Source organism: Bufo gargarizans, chromosome 1 (assembly GCF_014858855.1).
Source record: "Bufo gargarizans isolate SCDJY-AF-19 chromosome 1, ASM1485885v1, whole genome shotgun sequence".
In the NCBI taxonomy this organism is placed as follows: domain Eukaryota; kingdom Metazoa; phylum Chordata; class Amphibia; order Anura; family Bufonidae; genus Bufo; species Bufo gargarizans.
This window is the reverse complement of record NC_058080.1, coordinates 507,091,633-507,116,599: the sequence shown is the minus strand read 5'-3', so window position 1 is coordinate 507,116,599 and position 24,967 is coordinate 507,091,633. Positions and strand designations below refer to the sequence as shown.

The following is a 24,967-nucleotide window of genomic DNA, read 5'->3' as shown; positions in this document are numbered from 1 at the left end:
TATTCGTAATCCTTGAGGGACAATTCGATATTCAAGGTAACTTTCGATGGACTTAATCTCCCACCATGATTTTATGTTATTTTTGTATTCCTCATACAGGTCAGTAAATGTGAGTTTACATGTTAGTGAATTGGAAAGACCCGGCAACTCCTTATCAGAGAAAATATCCCTTGCTTCTTTAACAAGATCCTCTGTATACAATGTACCGGATAGAAAACTAGCCATGAGGACAATCAAAATAGTAAAGCTCTATTTATAGATGAAAGGGGTAGTCGTAGAATTATTAAATCAATATCACTGAATTACGACTACCTAAAATTTAACATTTATTTAGGTCAATTAAAATTCCCTGAATGAGGGACACCTTGTACCGCAACACACAAAAAAAAAAAATATACAAAAAAATACGTACAAAACAATAACCACATGAACGAGCAAGATCGGACAGGTAGGTTAGTATGAGAGGAAGAAAGGGGGGGAACGCGCCAGGGCAACCCGTGCCATGGCCCACTCAATCCCTACAATATCCCTTTAAAAACTTATCCTCAGCCCGGAGATGTGTCTTGATGGTAGGCACACTCCGTCCCCGTACCTGTACTGTCTATCCTTAAATTGCCCTTTATACACTATCCCATATGGATATCCGGGTATTAGTGTATAAGAAAAGATATCGTTTAGATAGTCACGTGTCCCGACGCGTTTCCCCCCCTCCTCTCATTAAAGGGGTTCTTCAGGGGACAAAAACAGTGTCCATCAAACATATAAAATGTTCAACAGTCGTCTGACAGATATCAGCCGAAAACGGATCTTAAATCTGAAGGCCACACATCAAAAGACCCAAGGGTCAAAAAACTGACAATAGAGGAAGTCCGTATATGTCTATGTGTATATACCCAGACTTACATACCAGTGACGAATATACTTAGCTGGCACAACTCCAAGTCAGCAGGTCCAGATGCACCTGTTGTGGTGTGAGGCCTCCAGGGGGCAAGATGTGATGTAGCTCCAATGTGTATGGAGTTCCCACTGAAACTATATAGCCATGTGGGGTTAGTCCCAATTATGAGGGACCAATCAGTGTTAGTAGTAATGATCATGTGGTACTCCAGAGAGGGGGAGCCACTCTAAGGTATCCAAACTAATAATTTAAACTAGAAGTAGAGATTAGGTATAGATCGATTGCAGCCAGGCTTTAATATGCTGTGGGTATTGTCTCAAAATATGCACATCTACTGAAAAATGAGGCATCCCGGCCGTCCGGGATACTAATGGAACGCACGCCATATGGTAACATGGCTGTGCGTTCCAACTTAGACCAATGGGGACGTCACCGGAAGTGCGTCACCGGAAGTGACGCACTAGGAATTACCGTGCGTTCCCCCAGCGGCCAGTAGAGAGCCGCCACCAGCACATGATGGAGATAGATGGTAAATAAGATGTCCCCCCGTTAGGTAGGATGTACACCCTGTAGGACGCACCGCCCGGGATAGCAGCTGGAACGCATGCCAAATGGTAAAATGGCTGTGCGTTCCAACCTCAACCACTGGGGACGCGACCGGAAGTAGCTGGATGGAGCGCACGTCACAAAGAAGGTATCGTGCGCTCCACCAGCAGCCAATAGGGAGCCTCCGTCGTCCCGGATGAACAGGTCCCACAGGGGCCTGAGGCTGGATCTCCTCGGCTCCCGTAGAAGGCAGTTCCCGATGCCGAGCAGGGCGTTGGGCAGCCTCTGCACGGCATCGGGCTGCCTTGTCACGCATCGGGTCCCCGCCACAGCAGCGCGGGGACTCGATGCGATCACTCACCTGCCGCAAACAACTTCTATGTCGCGGTCCGCGCGGACCGCGGCATAGAAAGGGTTAATCCGCCGGCATCGCTGTAAACAGCGATGCCGGCGGATACAGCAGGGGCCCGGCTACCAGGGACTGCCGGACCCCTGCAGTGATCGGGTGCGCACCGCTCCGGTGCCCGCCCGATCATCCTGCCGTACATGTAAGGCGGAATGCATTCTGGCAATGCATCCCCCGCCGTACATGTACGGCGTTCTGCGCTAAGGGGTTAAGGTCAGGGCTCTGTGCAGGCCTCTAAAGTTAATCCACACCAAACTAGGGAATGCGTTCTAGTAGGTATCATTCCCCAGGCGTCCGTCAGACTTGGGTTCCATTCAGACGTCCGTAGTGTTTTGAGTTCCGCAAATTGCGGACTGCAAAACACTGACACCGCGCATGGCCAGCACTATATAGATGATTCCTATTCTTGTCTGCAGCTGCGGACAAGAATAGGACATGCCCTATTTTTGAGCGTAGCTGCGGACCGAAGATTTTTTCCGGCCCCATTGAAAATGAATGGGTCCGCACCCATTCTGCATAATTCAGATCCAGCAGTCATGGTCCATATCGGAACCAATGACAAAGTTAGGGGTAGGTGGAGAGTCCTTAAATTTTTTTTTAGGGATTTAGGTCAAAAGCTTAGGGCAAAGACCTCAAAGGTAGTATTTTCCGAAAATACTACCTGTACCACGAGCCACACAAGAAAGGCAGTGGGAGATTAGAGACATTAACAAGTGGCTCAAGAACTGGTGTAGGAAGGAGGGGTTTGGGTTCCTGGAGAACTGGGCCGACTTCTCTCTTGTCTACAGGCTCTATCGTAGGGACGGGCTGCACCTCAATGGGGAAGGGGCAGCTGTGTTGGGGGAGAAGATGGCTAGAAGGTTGGAGGAGTGTTTAAACTAGGGACTGGGAGAGGGTAATTATGTTATAGGATGGGAAGATAGTGCAGATAGAGACCGGGGGTAAGGTAATGGGACTGGGGGAGAAATGGATGGAGGGACTAGAACAATTCAGAAGGAAAGGTGTAGGGTAAAAAATATACATAAACCTCTGAAATGTATGTATACTAATGCCAGAAGCCTGACTAATAAAACTGGTGAACTGGAATTAGTGATGTGTGAGGAGGACTATGACATAGTGGGAATAACTGAGACATGGCTGGATGATAGCTATGACTGGGCAGTTAATGTACAAGGTTACAGTCTGTTTAGAAAGGATCGCCAGAACCGGAGAGGGGGAGGGGCCTGCCTTTATGTAAAGTCCGGTCTAAAGCCCACACTCCGTGAAGATATAAGTGAGGGACATGAACATGTGGAGTCACTGTGGGTAGAAATACATGGAGGCAAAAACAATAATAAACTATTAATAGGAGGGTTTTTTATAAGCCACCTAATATACCAGAGTCCACAGAAAATCTACTATTAAACGAGATAGACGAGGCGGAAAATCATAATAAGGTCGTTATTATGGGGACTTCAACTACCCAGATATAGACTGGGAAACTGAAACTTGTTTATCTCATAAAGGAAACAGGTTCTTGGCAATAACCAAAGACAATTACCTCTCCCAACTGGTTCAGGACCCGACTAGAGGGACAGCCATATTGGACTTAGGCTACTTTCACACTTGTGGCAGGACGGATCCGACATGCTGTTCACCATGTCGGATCCGTCCTGCGGCTATTTTGCCGTGCCGCCGCTCCGTCCCCATTGACTATAATGGGGACGGGGGCGGAGCTCTGGCGCAGGACGGCGGTGCACGGCGAAAGGCCGCCGGACTAAAATTACTGCATGTCAGGCTTTTTAGTCCGGCGGCTTTTGCCATGCACCGCCGTGCTGCGCCAGAGCTCCGCCCCCATCCCCATTATAGTCAATGGGGACGGAGCGGCGGTCCGGCGGCACGGCAAAATAGCCGCAGGACGGATCCGACATGGTGAACAGCATAGTGTGAAAGTAGCCTTAGTACTAACCAATAAACCTGACAGAACAACAAATGTGCAAGTTGTTTAATTGCCAAAGAGAGAAAAACTAACCCTAAAATGTTCTTCAATTATATAAATGGTAAAAAGTATAAATCTGAAGTTGTCGGCCCTTTACAGAGTAATGAGGGGGGAGTTGCAGAGAGAGATGAGGAGAAAGCAAAGCTAGTAAATATTTATTCTCCACTGTAATCACTGAGGAAAATAAACTGTCAGATGACATGCAGAATGTAAAAGTAAATTCCCCATTGAAAGAGCCCAGTCTGACCCGGGAAGAAGTACAGCGAATAACAATAACGCCATATCAGCATGGCTTCATGAGGGATCGGTCATGTCAAACTAGTTTATTCAGTTTTTATGAGGAGGTAAGTTCTAGACTTGACAGCGGCGAATCAATGGATGTCGTATATATGGACTTCTCCAAAGCATTTGACACTGAACCACATGAAAGGTTTGTATATATAATGAGAATGCTCGGACTGGGAGAAAACGTCTGTAAGTGGGTAAGTAACTGGCTCAGTGATAGAAAACAAAGGGTGGTTATTAACGGTACATACTCAGATTTGGTCACTGTCACTAGTGGGGTACAACTGGGGTCAGAATTGGGCCCTATCATCTTCAGTATATTTATTAATGATCTTGTAGAAGGCTTGCACAGTAAAATATTTTTTTTTGCAGATGACACTAAACTGTGTAAAGTGATTGACACGGAAGAGAACAGTATACTACTACAGATGGATCTGGATAGATTGGAGGCTTGGGCAGATAAGTGGCAGATGAGGTTTAACACTGACAAATGTAAGATTATGCATATGGGAAGGAATAATGCAAGTCACTTGTACATACTAAATGGTAAAGCACTGGGTAACAGTGATATGGAAAAGGACCTAGGAATTTTAGTGAACAGCATACTGAGCTGTAGAAACCAGTGTCAGGCAGCAGCTGCCAAGGCTAATAAGATAATTGGTTGCATCAAAAGGGGCATAGATGCCCGTGATAAGAACATAGTCCTACCACTTTACAAATCACTGGTCAGACCACAGATGGAGTATTGTGTACAGTTCTGGGTTCCTGTGAACAAGTCAGACATAGCAGAGCAGGAGAGCGTCCAGAGGAGGGCAACTAAAGTAATTCTGGGAATGAGGGAATTACAGTACCCTGAAAGATTATCAAAATTAGGGTTATTCACTTTAGAAAAAAGACGATTGAGGGGAGATTTAATGACTATGTATAAATATTTCAGGGGTCAGTACAAAGATCTATCCCATCATCTATTTATCCCCAGGACTGTGACTGTGACTGTGACGAGGGGACATCCTCTGCATCTGGAGGAAAGAAGGTTTGTACACAAACATAGAAGAGGATTCTTTACGGTAAGAGCAGTGAGACTATGGAACTCTCTGCCTGAGGAGGTGGTGATGGTGAGTACAATAAAGGAATTCAAGAGGGGCCTGGATGTATTTCTGGAGCGTAATAATATTACAGGCTATAGCTACTAGAGAGAGATCGTTGATCCAGAGAGTTATTCTGATTGGAGTTGGGAAGGAATTTTTTCCCCCAAAAAAGTGAGGAAAATTGGCTTCTACCTCACAGTTGTTTTTTTTTTTGCCTTCCTCTGGTTCAACTTGCAGGATGACAGGTCGAACTGGATGGACAGGTGTCTTTTTTTGGCCTTATGTACTATGTTACTATGTATCAGGCATCGAGTGAACAGTACGGTAAGTTCTTGAAATTAATGTATTGGAAGTAAGACAAATTAGCAAGTGTAAAACTGAGCAAGGGGAAGGGAGGGCACCAGAGTGACTAAGGGAGCAAGACAAGCCCGCGAAGGCAGAGTAATGCTCTGGGCAGGGGGCATACACAAATCTCATTGAGCCCTATATGACATTGATGGTACATCGTAGCAATATCCCAGATTAGAATACCCCTTTAAAGGTTTCTCTTACGATGTGTTGCTGCTAGAGACCACAGGGCACCTAAAAAAGACAGCCCTACACATTGAGAGAAGATTGTCGCAGTCTCTCCCCAGCATGCAATTGCTGGGGAGAGGATGAATATGACTGCACAGCATATATACATGGGCTGGATTTTGGGCGTAGTGTTTCTTTAAAGACTCACTTATGTACCTTGGGACATTGTAAAACAGGTAATGTATGAGCAGTTCCTTGGTGACATACAGTGTACACTGCACCCGACGCCTGGTGTCACGTTACCAGCACATTCTAAGACTGTTGACATGAGTTGTCTCCTGGTGTAGAGTATGCAGCAGATACTGTTTCCACCCTGACCTGACGTCCCAGCTTTACTATGGGGGTTCTGATGAGCACAGTAAGGAGGAAGAAGAAAGACGATGAACATGAAGGTGTCAAGGTAAAATAAACGTCACAGCACGTTCATTTGTGGGGTGGGTCCACCATTATTGCAGATGCTGGATAAATTGGTTTTATTTCCCATAAACAGACTCCGTTGTAACCAGCTGAATAAAAGAGAAAGGTTCATACCTCATTGAGTTAGTGATACATCTTTCTATACATTACATTTTGTAACTATCATAGCTTAAGGGCTCATGCCCACAAAAGTAAGGACTCCATGCCCGTGCTGTGGACAGCAAATTTGGTCTGCAATGCACGGGCAAAAACCGTTGGGGAGCCGCATGCGGTTCGCGGACCCATTCACTTGAATGGGGTCCACGATCTGCATCCAACGGTCCGCACCGCAAAAAAGTAGTGCATGCACTACTTTTTTGCGGTGCGGAGGCACGGCCAGAAACACCACGGAAGCACTCCGTAGTGCTTCCGTGGGGTTCCGATCCGTTCCTCCATTCCGCATCTCTGTGATTGCGGACCCATTGAAGTGAATGGGTCCGTGATCCGTGATGCGAAATGCACACGGCCGGTGCCCGTGTATTGCCGGCTTGCTGTATGCAGGCCGCAATACGGCCATGGGGGGCACAAGGAGTTTTCCGGGATATAATATTGATGACCTATTCTCAGGATAGGTAATTAATATCACATTGGTAGGCATCTGAGTCCCGTCACCTCCACCCATCAGCTGTTTTGGGAAGCTGCGGTACTCACTGGAGCTCACTGGTGATCACAGTGGCCTCCCAGTCGCTTACCGACACAGCGCCGTTGCAGCTTAGCCTCATTGACTTGAATGGGGCTGAGCTGCCAGTAGGCCATTTAACCAATGTACAGTGAAGTCACATAGACCAAGAAGAGGCCGCTGTACTCACTGAGCACCCGGGCTCTCCCAACAGCTGATTGGTCCTGGGTGTCGGACCCCTGCAGATCTGATATTGATGACCTATCCTGAGGATAGGTAACCAGTATTAATTCCAGGTTAACTCCTTTAATATACATATTTATTGTTGTCTGATGACCTGTCATCCTTCCTGACATGTATGTTTTAGTATATACGTATATTTTCCATAAAATAGTTCTGAAGCATCTTTTGTCAAAACACTGTATTCTGTTGTTCCTCTATTATTCCTCCTAGAAATGTATCAATAAATTGAAAACTAGGTATTATTAGCGGGGATACATCCTTAAACAATATAAGGCTGTGTAATAACACACCCCATTGACATAGGAAATAGTAATGCCAGTTGTCACCAGCTCATGCCCTCAGATACGGCAGCAAAAAACTGGTGACAGATTCCCTGTTACCTCTTGGTATTATGGTATGTTCACACATGGCACAATGTTTTCACTGTGTTCATTCCGCAGCAAAGTCAGCATGTGTTAAATGGCCTTACTAGTAATATGTACAAGAGGTGCAGCTTCAGCCAATCGTTCTAAGGCTTCGTTCACATCAGCGTTCAGCCTTTCTGTTCTCCTGCTACGTTATAGGAGCAGGGGAACGGAAAGGACGGATTGGCCACATAACGGAGCCGAACGGAGCCTACTGGCCCTATAGACTATAATGGGGTCCGTTAGGTTTCCGCTCAGAGGAAGATTTTTTGAAGCGGAGACCAAAGTCCTGCATGCACAACTGCTGTCTCCGGGTTCCGTGGGCTCCGTTCGGCTCAGTTATGTGCCGAATCCGTCCTTTAACGGAGCAGGAGAACGGAAAGGCTGAACGCTGGTGTGAACTCAGCCTTAGTGATGTCAGAAAAGGGGGCATTTTGTAACATTTAGTAGCATCTGTTATTGCCTTTGTGCATTGTGGGGCTCAGAGTGATTAACAATCCTGGTATTTTCAATGACCCCAATAGATCTATTTTACTATTAATGAATACCAAATAAAATGTATTAGCGTTATTAGTTTTTGATCTTTCTATGGGCACAGGCTGACCTAATTAGTTCATCTTTCTACTTAAAGGGATAATCCAACCTAGTAGCAGACAACCCCAGAGGTTGGAAGGTGTGCGCCATCAATAAACAAACAGTAATCTGTCTGCCGTCCCGCTGTTTTAGTATCACTGCCCTGTGCTTGATCAGCACGTTACGGTTTTTGACATGCTAGTGATGTGCCGTTCAAATATTTGTGACCTCTGAGGCCAATGATTGGCTGCAGAGGTCATGGTACTAAGCCACTTCCTGTCTGGCTGGAACCAGAAGAAGGCAGTGGCACTGGAACAGGACTGCAGTTTGGGGGTTTTCCGCGACGACCCATATAACTATGATACTGGTCAGGCAATGTAGAAGTACATAGAAATAAACATTAATGAAAACCGCCACTATAATCCACTAGAAGTACATATTCCAACAAGCAAGTGATAATGAATGATAGCAAACGGGTGCAAAGGAGAAATACAGTAGAAGACACTAGGAAATTGTGAGGGGTTTACGAGGAAAAAAGCCAATGATGCAAACCTTAATCTTGCATGCACAGACATTGGTATTTACAAGGGAGGTAAGATTTTTCTGAAAGCATAGTATTGCGCCACTTAGGTTGGCTACCTTTTAGCTAGGTGCTGCCACTCATACATTCGTTCTTCAGCTGGATGTGGTGGCTTTTGGTCACTCCACCTTCAGGTTGGTTCTACCTTTCAGATATTTATCACATATCCCATGAATCCTACAATGTCTGATTCTTCTGTATATTGTCAGAACTCGCCTGTGGATTTATCCCAGATGTGGAATCGGATCAATATCCTGCCTCCTGTTGAAAGGCTGCATAATCTCTCTAGACAGTATGTGCCTTTTGGATGGATTACCATAAGAGTGTTTGTGTCATCCACATTTGATGATTTCCATTCAGAGAGAGAAGTGCTTGTGAAGCAGGTAAGTAATTGAATAGTATCGCTGTCAGAATTAATGGCTGATATTTCATAAAGTGTAATGCAAAAATATTCAGATCACCCTTTGTAGATGTAGTTCTCAGGTTTCATCACAACATTCCAGGTGTTTCCAGAACTCAGAGAGTGGTGTGAAGCCCGCAGTATGTGCTTGGTTGAGTGTGATTTAAGATGGGGGATCCCTAAGGACACGCCTTCAGGCAAGATCTTCACCACTTGTCTTGGTGAACTAGATCGATGTCACCAGGACACCTTTGGAACACCTTTTATGGTGGTACTTCTAGGTGAACGGTAAATAACTCTTTACTTACTCCAGGTCTATTATTCACCTAAACGATTCCCCTCTGCTGCTGTTCGCCCACGGCTCTGGGTTCCCGCTTCTCTTCACCTCCTGGTTTTGGGCTTGAGGTGCAGAATATGGCTTGGATTGCCTTCTCAGCTTCAGTGGTGACCAGCTTAAGCCAGAGAATAGTGGGCAGGCAGTCCAAACCAAAAGCTGTCCATCACATCTGAGAACAGGAAGTAGAGAGGAGTGGGGACCAGAGCAGCAATGAATCAATTAGGTGACTAATGATGGTTTATTTTAATTCTCTCTGATCCTGTTTTTAATAAAAGTGATTCCCCTAGAATACTCCTTGAAAAGAAATGTTTCCTCAGAAAATTACTTCAAGATTTTATGCTAAACACATTTTGAAGAATTTTTGGTGATGTTATCCATGTTACTATCTATATTAAAATAAAATGAAAAACCCTAAAACTCTGCAGTTTTCACACTGGCTACTATTCCTAATAATATACTGATACTTCTTTTTGCTGTTTGTTGCACTACAACCAGGAAATAAAATGGATTTTTGGAATTTCATATGGTATTCCGAGGGACGGACTTGGAACTTAAAGTGGCTCTGGAAAAAAAATAAAAAGCCTAAAAGTGGTCCCAGACTGGTTTAAAATGGTAGAAGGGAGGCAGCACAAATAGGCAGGGTCAGCAATACCATAGTGCAAAATACTGTCTGAGCAGAACCAAATACCAAAGTCCATCACAATATACTTTACTTCCCCAAAAGCTGTGCCTCGGTGGTGGAAATCAATAAATGCCATTTTCTGTCCTCCTCCAGTTGTCTCTGATTATGATATGAAGCATGGGATTCAGAAGGTGAGATGCGGCCACAGCAGTTGAATTCTGAAGGGCATGTGCAGTCGTTGGCCAGGTAACAGGAGTACCTGATTCTCACAGCATTAACAAATTCATTACCACTGAGAGCATCGGCCCACCAGATAATTTCTCTGTAAGGTCTATGGCCAGTCCGCCTATGGGTATTCCGCTCCCTCGTTGCTTTGATTGATAGGGCCAGGCAGTGGCAAAACTGTGATGGAGAGGCTGGCCACAGAAAGGAGCAGAGCTTGGGTGTACCACAAGCAATGGTGACGCTCTCATTGCACCAAAGGCCTAATCATAACTCGGGAGCAAAGGCTCAGATAAAAAAAGGGTTTTTAATCAAGAATCTATGTACCTATGCAAACAGCTGGATAGGGAGGTCGCTGATGACAGATTGCCTTTATATTTGAATAATCTGCAGTTAGTGGGGAATTATTTGGGCTGCTGTATGTAGCCTGTTAGTCCAAGGAATACAAATGCAGTCACAACTTTTAATTTTTTAATTTTATATTTTTAAACTTTTTTTCAGTACACTGTAAAATTTTATCTATTTTGCCAGGTCCATAACAAAAAATTCATTTTTACTCCAGGTTGTAATTCAGCAAAGCAGAACATAAGAACAAGGGAGTGTAATCTATCTCAGGGCACTGTATATATCAATAACACAAGATTCTCCGTTCACAATAGGTAATTGTTGCAGCTTATATACAGTACTACCTCCCTGTACAATGACCTCTGCACAGGTCACAGAGCATGTCTAGAACACTCTCCCATAGAAGTCAATGAGCCCCCTCCAGTCTGTTGTACCTGTAGTCCATATGGATGCTGTAAAGTATATCTCTAAACATTGTTGTAATCTACAGCTCAGGCAAGATGGTTTCCCCATAGATATGTTAAAAAATAAAAAATAAAATGCCTAATGAGAAAAAGAGGATAATTTCCATTGATTTTTAGTTGGTAATACAAATCTAGGTGATACATTCCCTTTAGGTCTAAAAATATCTTCTAAATATTATCTAGTGCTGGCTGGATACCAGATGCAGCTGAGGTACCTCAAGAAATTGTTGACCTCTATCACTGGATTGATGGCATGTCTGTCACGGGAACTGAAATATTGCATGGAGCTTATAGAAACTATAATCCCAATGCTGCATTTTGCCTTCGAGATCCATCTTTTCTGCTCCAATTGTCCCAGGAGGATCTTCCAAAATATCAAGACAAAGATCATAAGGCTTCATTTATGCTGTCACTCCAGGAACAATTGTGTTGCCGCTTTCCTGCGAAACAGATTCTGCACTATGGGTGCCAGATACTTGCCACTGACCCCACTACTGGACAAGGGAAAGTAAGCAAATGCATTGTTAATTCTTTCATTATGCAATAGGTTCTGCAAGTTGTTTAGTCATTAGTATTCTCAGATAAGGTTGCCACTGTTTGGAAGTAGATAGATGCATTAAATGTTTTTATTAAAATAAAATGAAGTCAAAATTTGTCTATTTTGTGGCATAGATTGACATCATAGTTTGATTCTACATCATAGTTCAGTTGTAGATGGCCTTCCAACACAGATTTGATAGTTATGCTTCACGTACACTGCTATTCTGCGTGCATTGACCTGTTAAGGACACAACCTAGTTCGGGCTTAAAGGGCTTCTGTCAGCCCACTAAACCGTTTTTTTTTTTTTTTTTTGGTTAATAATAATCCCTACACTGCGAGCTCCCTATACATAAGCTAAATATTCATTTTTGTTCAGTAGATTATGTTAAAAAGCAATTTTTATAATATGTAAATTACCTTGCTACCAGCAAGTAGGGCGGCTACTTGCTGGTAGCAGCCGCATCCTCCTCTCATAATGACGCCCCCTCCGCTGTGTGAGTGACAGGGCCAGGGAACGGGATCGTTCTCTGCTGGCCCTGTTTGAATTCAAAATATCGCGCCTGCGCCATACCTGTCTTTAATCGGCGCAGGCGCACTGAGAGGCGGCCGCTCTCTCGGGCACTCCATCCTCAATGCGCCTGCGCCGATGACGTCACATCTACACCCGGCGCAGGCGCATTGAGGATGGAGCGGCCGAGAGAGCGGCCGCCTCTCAGTGCGCCTGCGCCGATTAAAGACAGGTACGGCGCAGGCGCGATATTTTGAATTCAAACAGGGCCAGCAGAGAACGATCCCGTTCCCTGGCCCTGTCACTCACACAGCGGAGGGGGCGTCATTATGAGAGGAGGATGCGGCTGCTACCAGCAAGTAGCTGCCCTACTTGCTGGTAGCAAGGTAATTTACATATTATAAAAATTGCTTTTTAACAAAATCTACTGAACAAAAATGAATATTTAGCTTATGTATAGGGAGCTCCAGTGTAGGGATTATTATTAACCCAAAAAAAAAAAACGGTTTAGTGGGCTGACAGAAGCCCTTTAAGGATGTAGCATTTTTTTTTTGTGTTTTTCATAACCACATTCTGAAAACCATATTTTTTTTACTTTCGACATAGCCATATAAGGGCATTTCTTGTTGTATACGGGACATGTGCATGCCTACTTTTAAGTAATTATTATCACTGCACAAGCAGAACTTCAATAAGGTTTACTAGGATATCTGATTCATAGGCCAACATACTGTAGTCTGCAAAAGGCCCCTGTGTAAGAAAAGTAAGTAAATATTAGTAAGCATTGGTTTCTTGATAGGATGGTGTGGGGTCCTTTTCCTATTGGGTCTGCAGTAAGCCCCTGTAGGAGCCAGTGTAGAAGATGGGAGTGATAGTGGCCCTGATATGTAGTGTTATTGTGTCAATGTCTTACCTCAGGCCTTCGCTCCCTGGGGTTAATTACAGTGAAAAGGTAGACTGAAGGTAGAATCAGGCCAGAAGGAAAAGTTTAATAGCCTCTCTTTACTTAGTGCAAAACGTAGCTTGTGCCACCTGGCAATAAGGTATAGTGGCTGGTTGGTTGGATGGCTGCTACTCTGCACTTAGGTGATAATGGCCTAGTGGTTATTAGGTAGGTGACGGTGTCTGAGTTGTTGTCCCTCACCTTGCAGCAGTGTCTGTAGATCCTGACGTAGCAGTTTACTCTGCTGTGGGAGATCTCAAGTCTTCACTTGAGGCTGTCTTTAGCTGCTGTTCTTGCAGGAGACGGGGGTCTGATTCCTGAACTCCCTTCTCAGGGGAAAAGATATTGTTCATGCGAGTTGGTGCTCTACAAGCTACTTTGCAACATCCCCACTATCAGAACAGGACCTCTCTCATCCCCTCTCTGCCTAGCCTCTGGACTTCCCCCTCCTGATAGGTAGTTGGACCAGCCACTCCTACCAAAAGGGGACGAACAGGGTGGTTATAAACAACCAATAAATATTTCCCTTATATTCACTATATCAATGACCCAATATCACTATTATTAGAACCAAACCTTAGATATATAGATCAAAACAATCATAAATCATAACTCCACCACTAAGTATGTTTAAATAATTATCAATTTTATTAAGTATCTCTGGAGTTACAAAATCTGGCCTCACATAGATTAAGAACATTTAAAATCTATCTAAGAACAGGGTGGTTAGCCATGTTTCTGCCAACCATTACCTCCCCTGCTGGATTAGATGGCAATGCACAAAAATAATAATAACATTACATATAAAACTACAACTAAACAGACTGCATATAGCGGCCCGTTTTATTAGGGGTCCATTATTGTGTCATATCTTGGGCCCACTGGAGGTTCCTCTGGTACACTGGTGGAGCAGTCCGAACCTGCTTTAAAAAAAATAATAATTGGGTAAATCAAAGAGAGAAAGTTTTATGCACAAAGTAGTTTTTTTGGTAGAATAACTTTTAGAGCTGGGTGTCTGGGTTACTGGCATGAGTACTGTTGGTTGTGTATTTGTTCTTCCACTCAGTGGTGGAAATAGTTTTTTTTATTAGTGTTATTTTTTGATTAGTTTATTAGTGTGTGTTGAATAAGCAATGTGAACTTAAAGTATAGTTATACAGTTTATTTTATGCTTCTAGGTGAAATTGGGGATTTCCTCTGAATTCTCCTCATGGATTCTAGAGTTTCTTAAAAAAAGAATTCTTCTAACATTCCCAGACCGTTCAGAAAGTACATCAAAGGAGGTTCAGATTTCCTGGTAAGATGCTTGATATGTGCCTGAGATTTTCGGGTAACAGCTTAGTCCTACTAGAAATGTATAACTCCACTTTCCTGATAGCAGTTTACAACATCCCAGCAAAAGCAGAAGGGAGAAAATCTTAAAGCTCTTGTATTTGACTTGCAGTACTTTTCATAATGTCTGTATGTTTCCATAGGCAGGAGGCAGAATTAGCTCAACATCACATCTTTCTCCATCAAAAACAGCAGCTATTTCTTGGACGAGATCTTGAGATGCAGAGGATCTTAGAGTTCCTAAAAATGGAACAAGATGATTCCGCCATGTTGGAAAATAAAGACGTTGATGCTGAATGGAGGATCCCTATGTACCAGATTGTTTCAGAGCCTGGAAGAGGCAAGTCATCTTTATTGGCTGCTTGCATATCTAAAGTACATCAGGTGAAAATTTTAAAGATTATTATTTTTTTGCATACAGATTTATAAGCAGCTTTCCTAAAACATTCATATTCAGCTTCCTCACAGCAGGGTCTTTTACCATTTTGTTGGCTGCGGTCCTTCATCCGTTCAACTTTCCAATATAGTGATGCGTCTTTGCTGCTACCTCCTTCCAAATGGACCAGGTAGGTTTTATATATGCTTAGGAACATGTCTTTATTCACATCAGAAAACAGAAGCAAATCAGATACATTTTGCCAACACCATTAACAGTGTCTAATCAGAATGATATTTTGACTCTGGTCCTGAGGTCTTATGTGCAGGGACTGTGTACAGTAGTTTGTGTTCTGCCACCCTAAAAAGTTTTCTCCATTGATCTCCAGTACCTATCTTGTGATTAGCTATGATTCCTTGAAGTTAAAGCCTGAGGATGCACTATGTTTATAGTATGTCTGTTTTGGGTAAATTCAAGTTTCAGATCACCAAAATACGTGATGATTAAAAAAGAATGGTGCAAAATATTACCCTCAGTATTTATAACCGAGAGCACATTTACCAAATTTATTCAGAAAATTTAGCTGTATTGTCACAACAGTCCCCGTTCTTGCAAATTCCAACATGCAGAATGCCTTTTCTTGCTGCAGTGTTGCCATCTTAAATCTGGCCCTTTATTTATGAAAACTGACTTTGTTGTGCATAGCAATCACAGCACAGCTTTCTTTCCTTTCAAGAGCAGAATGTGTTTGCTTTAACCACAGACCTTTACATTTGCAGCATCCTTTTTGAATGACCCTGTACATCAGTATTTGCAGCTAGTTTTGATTTCTATATGACAAGACTACATTAAATTAAAGTGCCTGACAGGAGGTAAAATCAGGACATTGTCTTTAGACCCTTAGTAGTGCAGCATCAGGCTGTTTTCCCCTTTTTCAGAGCAAGAAGATGTTCTCATGAAGCTCAGGAATTGTTGGAGAAATGAAGAGATAAAAGACATCCTGCAGCATGTCCTGCAAACATCTGCCAAACTCCCTAGCATGGCCACATACATATTTATTGATGCCATAAATCAGGTGAAATGGTTTAATTGCTCCCACCTATACTGTACACCATGCTAATTCTGTATGTTCTGTGATATGTTTAAGTCGCACTGGGGTTTGAGATTCAATTTTAAGTTTTTTAACTCCTTTGTTTTTTATTTATTTTACTTGCTTAGGCTACTTTCACACTGGTGTTAATATTTTCCCGTATTGAGATCTGTCATAGGGTCTCAACACCAGAAAAAAAGGCTTCCATTTTGTCCCCATTCATTGTCAAAGGGAACAAAAGGTAACTGAACAGAACAGGATGCTCCAAAATGTATTCTCCTGCAGTTCGCTTTCCGTCCTGGGATGGGGACCAAGATGGTCCGTCATGACCCGCAATGCAAGTCAATGGGGACGGATCCATTTTCTCTGACACAATAGAAAACTGATCTGTCCCCCATTGACTTTAAATAGAGTTCATGACGGATCCGTCTTGGCTATGTTAAAGATAATACAACCGGATCCGTTCATAACGGTTGCAGACGGTTGTATTATCAGTAACGGAAGCGTTTTTGCTGAACCCTGCCGAAATTAGCAAAAACGCTATACGACGAAACGCAAAAAAATGTCAAAATGTCTGCTTCACCTCCCACAAAATGTTTTAATAAAAAGTGATCAAAAAGCCGTACAAACCCCATAATGGTATCAATGAAAAGTACAGATCGCCCGCAAAAAAATCAGCCCCTACACAGCTCCGTACACTACAAAATAGTTATAGGGGTCAGAATATGGCGATGATAAGAAAAAATAATTCAACGTTTTTATTTTTTTCAGTATTATAATGCGAGAAAAACTATACATATGTGCTTTTGCCGTAATCGTAATGACCTGGAGAATTAAAGTAACACATCAGTTTTACCATATAGGAGACACTGTAAAAACTAAACTCATAAAACTGTTGCGGAATTGCATTTTTTTCCAGCACCCCAGGAAGTGGAAGTAAAAAACAAAAATGCAAAAACGAAAAACCCTCCGGGGCTGAAACGGTTAAATAATTAGCGGAGAACCCCTTTAATAGTTGTGCACATCTCACACCAGTAGGGCTGAGATTAAAACAGGCATACAAAATGCAAGGCAGAGATTAAGACCAGAGTATGAAGTACCAGTCTTAAAGGGGTTATCCAAGACTAAACAGACTTCTTCAGAGTGGTTGGATCCATGGTGGTGTTCATACTTACCTGTTCCCTGTTGCTGGATTCTGGCTGCATCGCTCCACAGCCTCCTTGGCAGTTCCTGATGACAGGCATCACATGACCTCTGCAGTCAATCATTGCCTGTGCGGCATGTGACACGGGTAACAGGTCACGTGACTCCCATCAACAGGATGTTGATTCCCAGAGACCCAGAACCTGCTGAGGTGGCCATTGTGTGATGCAGCCAGAATCCAGCAGCAGAGACCCCAGGTGAGTATGAACCCCACCATGAGTCCAAGTTTAGTGTTGGATAACCCTTTTAATAAGCGTCCCCTCATTTGTTTTTTTAACTATCAACCATTTACGGCTCCACCTTTTAAGACTGCTTAGTCTGTAGACCATTGAGATTACACCAGCATTATGCAGAGCTTCTATTTCTGTTGTTGAACCCAGTTATGTACAAATGTATAAATTTCAATGTTCCTTTTTGTAGCTTTCATTTCCCTCTGATGTCACCGACCTGTCTTCTTGGCTGAGCACTGAAGGATTTCTTCCTCCTTCCTATAAGTGTGTGATCAGCTGTACCCCAACCTCTGCACTCTGCACCATGTCATCATCTACCTGTCTAAATCTGGATCTTCTGTCTCCGGAGGCAGCACAGCGCCTGGTGGTCTTATACCTGTCTCGCTATAGCAAGGTGACAACATTGGTGTAATAAATAGTCAGTGGAGGTGAGGTAGGAAAAACCAGCAATGTTATCAACAATGTGGATTTGGAGTCTGTAGAAATATATTAACTCTAACTCTGACTTCAAAATAAAAAATATAAAGTTTTTATATAGTAAATTATATTAAAAAAATGTATCTAAAAAAAATAATTATAATTAGTAATGACTAGCAGGGATGTGGGGTCAGTCAGTTTTAGTTCTAGTGTGGAAAAATAGAGAAGTCGGAGTCAGAAGTTTGGCTTATAGACTCCACAGACCTGATGGTATTATTTCCAGTGACCATTAGACATAACAAGTATTTATTGAAGGGGTTTCCAGTCTTGGAACTGACAGTCTCTGGGGTCCTCCTTTGCCTGTGGTCCTGCAACAGCCATGTTCCTGGCTACTTTTGGTCACTGCAGAACCAGAAAGTGGCTGGGTACCGTGACCGCTGCAGCCAATCACAGGCCTCAAAAGGGTACAGCAGCTTGACCACTAGATCACAATACGTTCAAGCCAATGTAACTGAGGCCTGTGAATGATCATGGGATCAAGCCACCTCCTGGTTCTGTCTGGGCTGGGAATGGAGCAGCAGCATGATCATGAACAGGTGAGTGGAGTTGTTTTATGTTCAGACGAATAGGGCAGGACCCCGGGGGTTGCTGCCTCCAAAGTCAGACAACCCCTTTAATATTTATGGCATTTAGACATCCAGATATACATTATTATTTCAAGAATATACCAACAGGAACAAGAAGCCAAGGCCAATGTGGAAGCCAAGGCCAGCTTACAATTACTGAGTAGAGATGAGCGAACATCTGTTTTAAGTTCGGCGTCTAAAGAGCGGGTTAGCGGAGAATCCCGATATGGATCTGGATATGGATTCCGACTTCCGTTGTGGTCCGTGGTAGCGGAATCAATAATGGCCGATTATTGATTCCGCTACCATGGACGACAACGGAAGTCGGAATCCATATCCGGATCCATATCGGGATTCTCCGCTAACCCGCTCCCGAACTTTAGACGCCGAACTTAAAACAGAAGTTCGCTCATCTCTATTACTGAGGTGTCCCTTGTGTGTAGTAGAAAGATATGTGACCAACAGTAGATGTTTAGTATAGAATAAAATTGTCAAGACAGGAAAGATGTAGAAGGAAACTTTGTTCACTGCTTCTATTGTTCTTTGCCACCAAGTTTCCATTGCCAGTTGATGGCAATGTGTTATTCTATTCAGTGAAAAAGGAGGGACACCTGAAGGAAACTTGAAAAACCCACTATAAGTGAAATGGATCCTATATGATCTTTTACTATCTGGATCATAATGGATCCATTATATCTGTTGCGGCAGAGGTTGTTGCTCACATATTTTTATTGCAGATCGCTTTTTCTTTCTGATCATTTGTGTTTGCTTACTGTGTCTTAGTCTGTCTTCTTTCTGCCTCATACAGATATTAAGCACAGAGCAGCTTCAGGAACTTCTACAAAAATCATTCTCCACAAACCCTTTGTGGATATCGCTTGCCTGCGAGGAACTCCGTGTCTATGGAATATTTGAGATGCTCACCAAAAAAATTATAGAATTACCTGACACACTGCAAGGTTTGCTAGAAAGTATCATACAAAGACTGGTGCAGGAAGACTACAGTACCCGGGTGAAAAAGGTGACATATTCATAGTAGTACAGTACATATTGTATACCTGTTTCTTAACTCTTTAACACACAATGATGTAACTGAATATCATTTACATGTAAGGGATGTATGGAGCAGGCTTATGGGCTGAGACTACTCCATTCGTCATACAGCTGAAACTCACCAGTAATGACCAGGATCGGAGATAACTCTAATCCCAGTTACATAACCCTTCAGATGTAATGTGCAATAGCGAATGCAGCATCTGAGACGTTAGACAGAGGGAGAGGGCTCCCGATTTCACCCCGTGGGTGCCAATAAGTTACTATGGCAGCCTGGGGCTTTTTGAAGGCTCCCAGAACTGCCATAGTAAGATGCATATCAAAATTCACTAGACTGCAGTAATAAACAATCCCTCAAAAATATTAAGAAAATGTTGATGTAAAGAATCATTTTTAAATGTTTTCTATTGTTCTAAAACTAGTAAAAACTTTTTTTTAGCTACTTTGTCTGCTGCATTGCTGTCAAGAGGGTGCAGCTGAGCAAGACTTGCAAGGAGCCATGTCTTCTCTAGAAGGTGTCTCAGAAATACCCACCATGTATTGGGCCTCACTTCGCAGAACTTTGGGCTTTCTTCTTCGCGTAGGCCGGGACCACAGAGGGAAAGACACACTTAGTTTCTTTCATGGCAGTGTAGCAAAGGTAACCATGGCTATGTGTGAAGTTTAGTACAAGATATTTTGGAGCATGAAATTGTATGCTCCATGCTCAATTCAGTTAATAAATCAGCCTCTTCCATTATTACGATTTTGGACATAAACGTTAAGAGGTACAAGTCATGTAACAATCTGTGCTCTGTCAGGCATTATAGTGTCCTCTCAATGGGGCCACTCATCCTGGACTCTATATGACTGCATATTTTATGATATTCTTTCTAAAATTTCGACCAGATACCGTTGCCATTGTTGTGGACTTTTGCTTACCATATTCCTTTTCACCAAGCATCTACTTGACCATACAACTGATTGATCCTCCTTTAATATGAAAAAACAGGGGCATATGTGTGTTTGTCTAACTGCTACTTCCTACTTGCTTCTGCTTTGTAATACATTTTTCCCCCCGATTTAAGGCAGTGGATCAATGTTTGCTCAGTCCTGACAACTGTCACCATATATATTTAGTCAGCCTGGCTGATTACTATGACTACAAGTGCACGGACCATGTCACAGTGGTGAACCAGCTGCCAAGACTCCTTCAGGAAGCCACGATGAACAGTCGCTTGGTTAACTTTCTGAGAAAGGATCCCCGTGCTCGCTCTATACAGGCTCACACTAGGGCACAGTACCTAAAGGTAAGTACCTGAAGGCAGTGACAATCTTGATTGCGTTATTTGATGGCCAGATCTATAGCTAGTGGTATGGGTTAGTTGCTTATTCTTCTGGCTGTGTTTTGTAGGATCTACGTTGCACTTACGTATGCAGGGATGGCTTCCCCAGGTCTCAAGCTATGTTCTGCGGCATGTGTTCAATGAGAACTGGAGCATTTGGTCAGGTGACTACAATATATAGTTTCTAGATGTTGGTAATTTTTTAATTAGATTTCTATCTTTCTTTTCCTCCTTATTGTTGATCCTGGGATTTACGTTTGAAATCCACTAAAATGTTATCACTCAAATGTATCATCTATCCATCTTTAACAATCTATTTTTTTCATATCCATCCAATTAGGTCACCGTGTGCTGTCCGCATATGTACTGCGACCCCACAAAAAATATAGAACATGTCCTAGTCTTGTCCACAATTGCGGACAAGAGGAGGCAGTTCTATCATAGGGCTGGCCACACGGTTCCACAAAGTGCAGAATGCAAATGGGGGGTCTCCGTGTTTTGTGAATCTGCAATTTGCGGACCACAAAACACATACAGTCGTGTGAATGTACCCTAAGGTTAATTTTTTTTAAGTTGATTCCGAACCATAGTATTATATAAAATAAGTATACTGAAATACTTCTGAAACCGCTCAAAACACTGTAAATCACTGCACCATGGTTTAGCTTCAAAAATTAAAGCTGCTTATAAACCTAAGATGAAAGTCTGATGAAATAGCAAATTTTGAGCAATTTTGTATATCAAGTTACCTTAGAAGATCATTATTGTATTAGAGTAATTGATTATTTATAGACATTTTTTATCATCTTTTTATTTTTTACCTATGTCCCTGATCCGTCATTTCAGTTTGTGTTGCCAGCTTAAGAAACAAGAAGGTTTTGAAGGACAAACCAAATCCACAGAATTGTTCAAGTCCAGTAGCCTTTAAATACCAAGAAGTTCTATCTGTATGTTTGTCAGTTTCTGCTCTGTGTATATTACATAAATCTCCTTCTATTTCACTAACAGCTGTTTCTGAATAAGCAGAGCTGCGTCCTGTGTGGAGTGCATGTCGCCATCATGGGGAAAGAGGCTTTCTTGTGTCATCAACATCACAGGTACCTAATTAGAGGCCAGCATTAACTTTTTTTTTTCCCCATTCATCTAAAATTCTTACCTGTCTTCTATTTTTCCAGGATCGGCACAACTGAATGTCTAATCTGCAAATCACGTATTCTAGGGCATCCACCGCCATCTCCCGTTCTTCTGTGTCACATGTGTGGCTTCCATGAAACATGTATAGCCTTAAAAATTTAAATTTCTCTCTATCTGTCTCATATCTATCTATCTATGTATCATGTAGGCTCTTCTGCTCTGTTTCTCAAACAACATTCAGGTCCCATGTCCATTATCATTTCCCAGTTGGGATGCACATATTTAGATTGCTCTTTAACTGATCTTTATAGTAATTAAAAAAATAAATACAGTATTAATACTCTTGAATTTAAATGCCTTTCGGTAAATGAACACTGGCAGTCTGTAGTCTGCATCAGGAGCACATCAGTAGTGGATAGATAGATGAATATCAATAATAACTAAATTATCTAATCCCGTGTACAGTATTTCCAGGATATCACCAAATTTGCTGGATCTCATTTCATTTTCTGTTAACAGAATATGATGTCATCATGCTATTAATAGCTCAAAGTATATTATCTTCTAACCAGCCGAGATCATACCATCGACATAAATTTAAATTGATCATGTGTCTATTTTAGGGGGTATTGTTTTATTTTGAATTTCAAACACTATTCTCTGAGAAATGTCATTTCTACCCTGTCAGTCAATATACTGTAAATACAAACTTCGACCCTCTAGCTGTTTTAAAACTACAACTCCCACCATGCCCTGCTGTAGGCTGATAGCTGTAGGCTGTTCAGGCATGCTGGGAGTTGTAGTTTTGCAACAGCTGAAGGCCGCAGGTTGGGCATCCCTGATGTAGATAATTGTCTCCTTTGCTGGCTTGATTAATTTTTCCATCACATTATACGCTTCTCCTTTCCATGGATATAACCACCCTGCAATCCATCAGCAGTGGCCGTTCTTGCACACTAAAGAAAAGGCACCAGTCTATGTGCATTCTCGCAGTCCTAGCCATCAGAGAGGCCGGCACCTTTTCCTATAGTGTGCAAGCACGACCACTGCTGCTGGATTGCAGGGTGGTCTGTAACCATGGAAACGAGCAGTGTATAATGTGATGGAAAAATGAATCAAGCCAGCAAAGGAGACAATATGGACAATCACGATACATTAGTAAGTGCCTTGTATTAATTGTGTGTACATGATTAGAGATGTCGCGAACATAAAATTTTCAGTTCGCGAACGCGAATTTTTGCAAATGTTCGCAAACAGGTGACCCGCCATTGACTTCAATAGGCAGGCGAACTTTAAAACCCACAGGGACTCTTTCTAGCCACAGTAGTGATGGAAAAGTTGTTTCAAGGGGACTAACACCTGGACTGTGGCATGCCGGAGGGGGATCCATGGCAAAACTCCCATGGAAAATTACATAGTTGACGCACAGTTGGATTTTAATGGATTTTAATCCATAAAGGGCATAAATCACCTAACAATCCTAAATTTTTTTGAACAACGTGGTTTAAAACATCCAGTGTGTGTATACGATCAGGCATGATGTTGTATCGATCAGGTAGTGTAAGGGTTACCCCCACTTCACAGACATTGACAGACCAAACTCCCCTTTTAATGCACCGCAAACAACCGCAAACAGTCCATTTGCCCAACCGCAAACTTCCCATTTGCACAAGGTTGGATACCAAGCTAGCCATGTCCTATTGATGTCATTGAAGATTTCTTCCTCCACCCAGCCACGTACAACACCAAGGGTCCCCGAAAGGTGAATTGAATAGATTTTTCGAACGGGGAAATGCTTAAGAAAACGCTGGCTCCCTCCCCTTTGTTAGAATCCACGCCACGGTCACTGTGTCTGCGCCGTGCAATTTACTGTCACACCCGATATGAATGCTATTTTCTGTAGTACTATTCTCATCAGTTTAATCCCTGTTATGTCCCCAATCTGGGGTCCACTTATTGAATTGATTTTTCGAACGGGGAGATGGTTAAAAAAACGCTGGCTCCCTCCCCTTTGTTTGAATCCACGGTCACTGTGTCTGCGCCGTGCAATTTACTGTCACACCCGATATGAGTGGGATTTTCTGTAGTTCTCTCTTCTCATCAGTTTAATCCCTGTTACGTCCCCAATCTGGGGTCCATTTATTGCAAATGCGATTATATCACAGAGAAATAATATAAATTGAATTATTTTTATCTGCGGGGTATTTTCTGTCACACCCTGTATCAATGGTGTGCACGTGCTGTCTATGACTGAGCCTGTAGCCTCTCACACACGGGCAGGCAACTGCAATGTATATATATATATATATATATATATAAAAAATAAATAAAAAAGCAGACTGATGTACCAGCCCTAAAAAGGGCTTTTTGGGGGTGCTGTCAGGACGCTGTCCTTACAGCAGATGAGTCTGTGGACACAGAACAATGCCCTAGCTAACGCTTTCCATAGTGAATCAGCAGCAGCAGCAGCACTGTCCCTCCTCTCACTGAGAATGCAGCTTCCGAATGAATCTAAAATGGATGCTGTCCAGGAGGTGGGAGGGTCTGGGAGGGAGGGTCTGCTGCTGATTGGCTGGAATGTGTCTGCTGACTGTGAGGTACAGGGTCAATGTTTGCTCAATGATGATGTATAGGGGGCGGACCGAACATCGCATATGTTCGTCCACCGCGGCGAACGCGAACAAGCTATGTTCGCAGGCGAATAGTTCGGGACATTACTATACATGATAAATGCCATTTGCTGAAGTGAGACAACACCTTTAACTAGGTAAAGGTCACTGCTGTGATCAGTTTAAATTGATCAGTAGGACATATTATATGAAGATGTCAGATCACTGGTGAATTGTTCCAGAACAGCAGCAGTTTTTAGATTGCAGTAGGAACCTAATGCAATGTTACACGTGCCGGTCTTAGTAAAAGCTACACTGTAAGAAGATCCGACCAATTTCTTAAAAGGCGCACACCTCTTAATAAATTTGTTGCATCTTCTGCTTTTTCATGTACCAGAACAGAAATCTGCACCAGCCAGCAGCTGGAGTAGATTTCTGGTGTATCATGTACCGGTTTTCTGGTGCATATATTGTTAGATGAGTCCGGTAGCAAAGCTCCCACCCATGCCTTGACGCCTCCTACCTACTTTATTTGAAA

The 24,967-nt window shown here is 42.8% G+C and overlaps 1 protein-coding gene across 1 annotated transcript; it reads left to right on the top strand.

Annotated features, from left to right (window-relative positions):
* The first annotated feature begins 5,820 nt into the window (after window positions 1-5,820).
* On the top strand, window positions 5,821-22,256 carry LOC122928475 (telomerase protein component 1-like). Its single transcript, XM_044281340.1, has 15 exons — window positions 5,821-6,177; window positions 8,862-9,035; window positions 9,156-9,340; window positions 11,226-11,550; window positions 14,213-14,331; window positions 14,510-14,750; window positions 14,824-14,932; window positions 15,681-15,817; window positions 17,456-17,659; window positions 19,117-19,329; window positions 19,801-20,001; window positions 20,429-20,650; window positions 20,755-20,850; window positions 21,695-21,783; window positions 21,862-22,256. Exons 1-15 carry the CDS (start codon window positions 6,115-6,117, stop codon window positions 21,980-21,982), a joined length of 2,499 nt encoding a protein of 832 aa, XP_044137275.1. The 5' UTR covers window positions 5,821-6,114; the 3' UTR covers window positions 21,983-22,256.
* The last annotated feature ends 2,711 nt before the right edge of the window (window positions 22,257-24,967 follow it).

Excerpts from the sequence above, each read along its gene's own strand:
- LOC122928475 (XM_044281340.1), top strand. The coding sequence starts at position 6,115 with ATGGGGGTTCTGATGAGCACAGTAAGGAGGAAGAAGAAAGACGATGAA. Across the intron at positions 20,002-20,428 it reads TTCATGGCAGTGTAGCAAAG|GCAGTGGATCAATGTTTGCT; the intron begins GTAACCATGGCT and ends CCCCGATTTAAG. Across the intron at positions 20,851-21,694 it reads GAACTGGAGCATTTGGTCAG|CTGTTTCTGAATAAGCAGAG; the intron begins GTGACTACAATA and ends TTTCACTAACAG.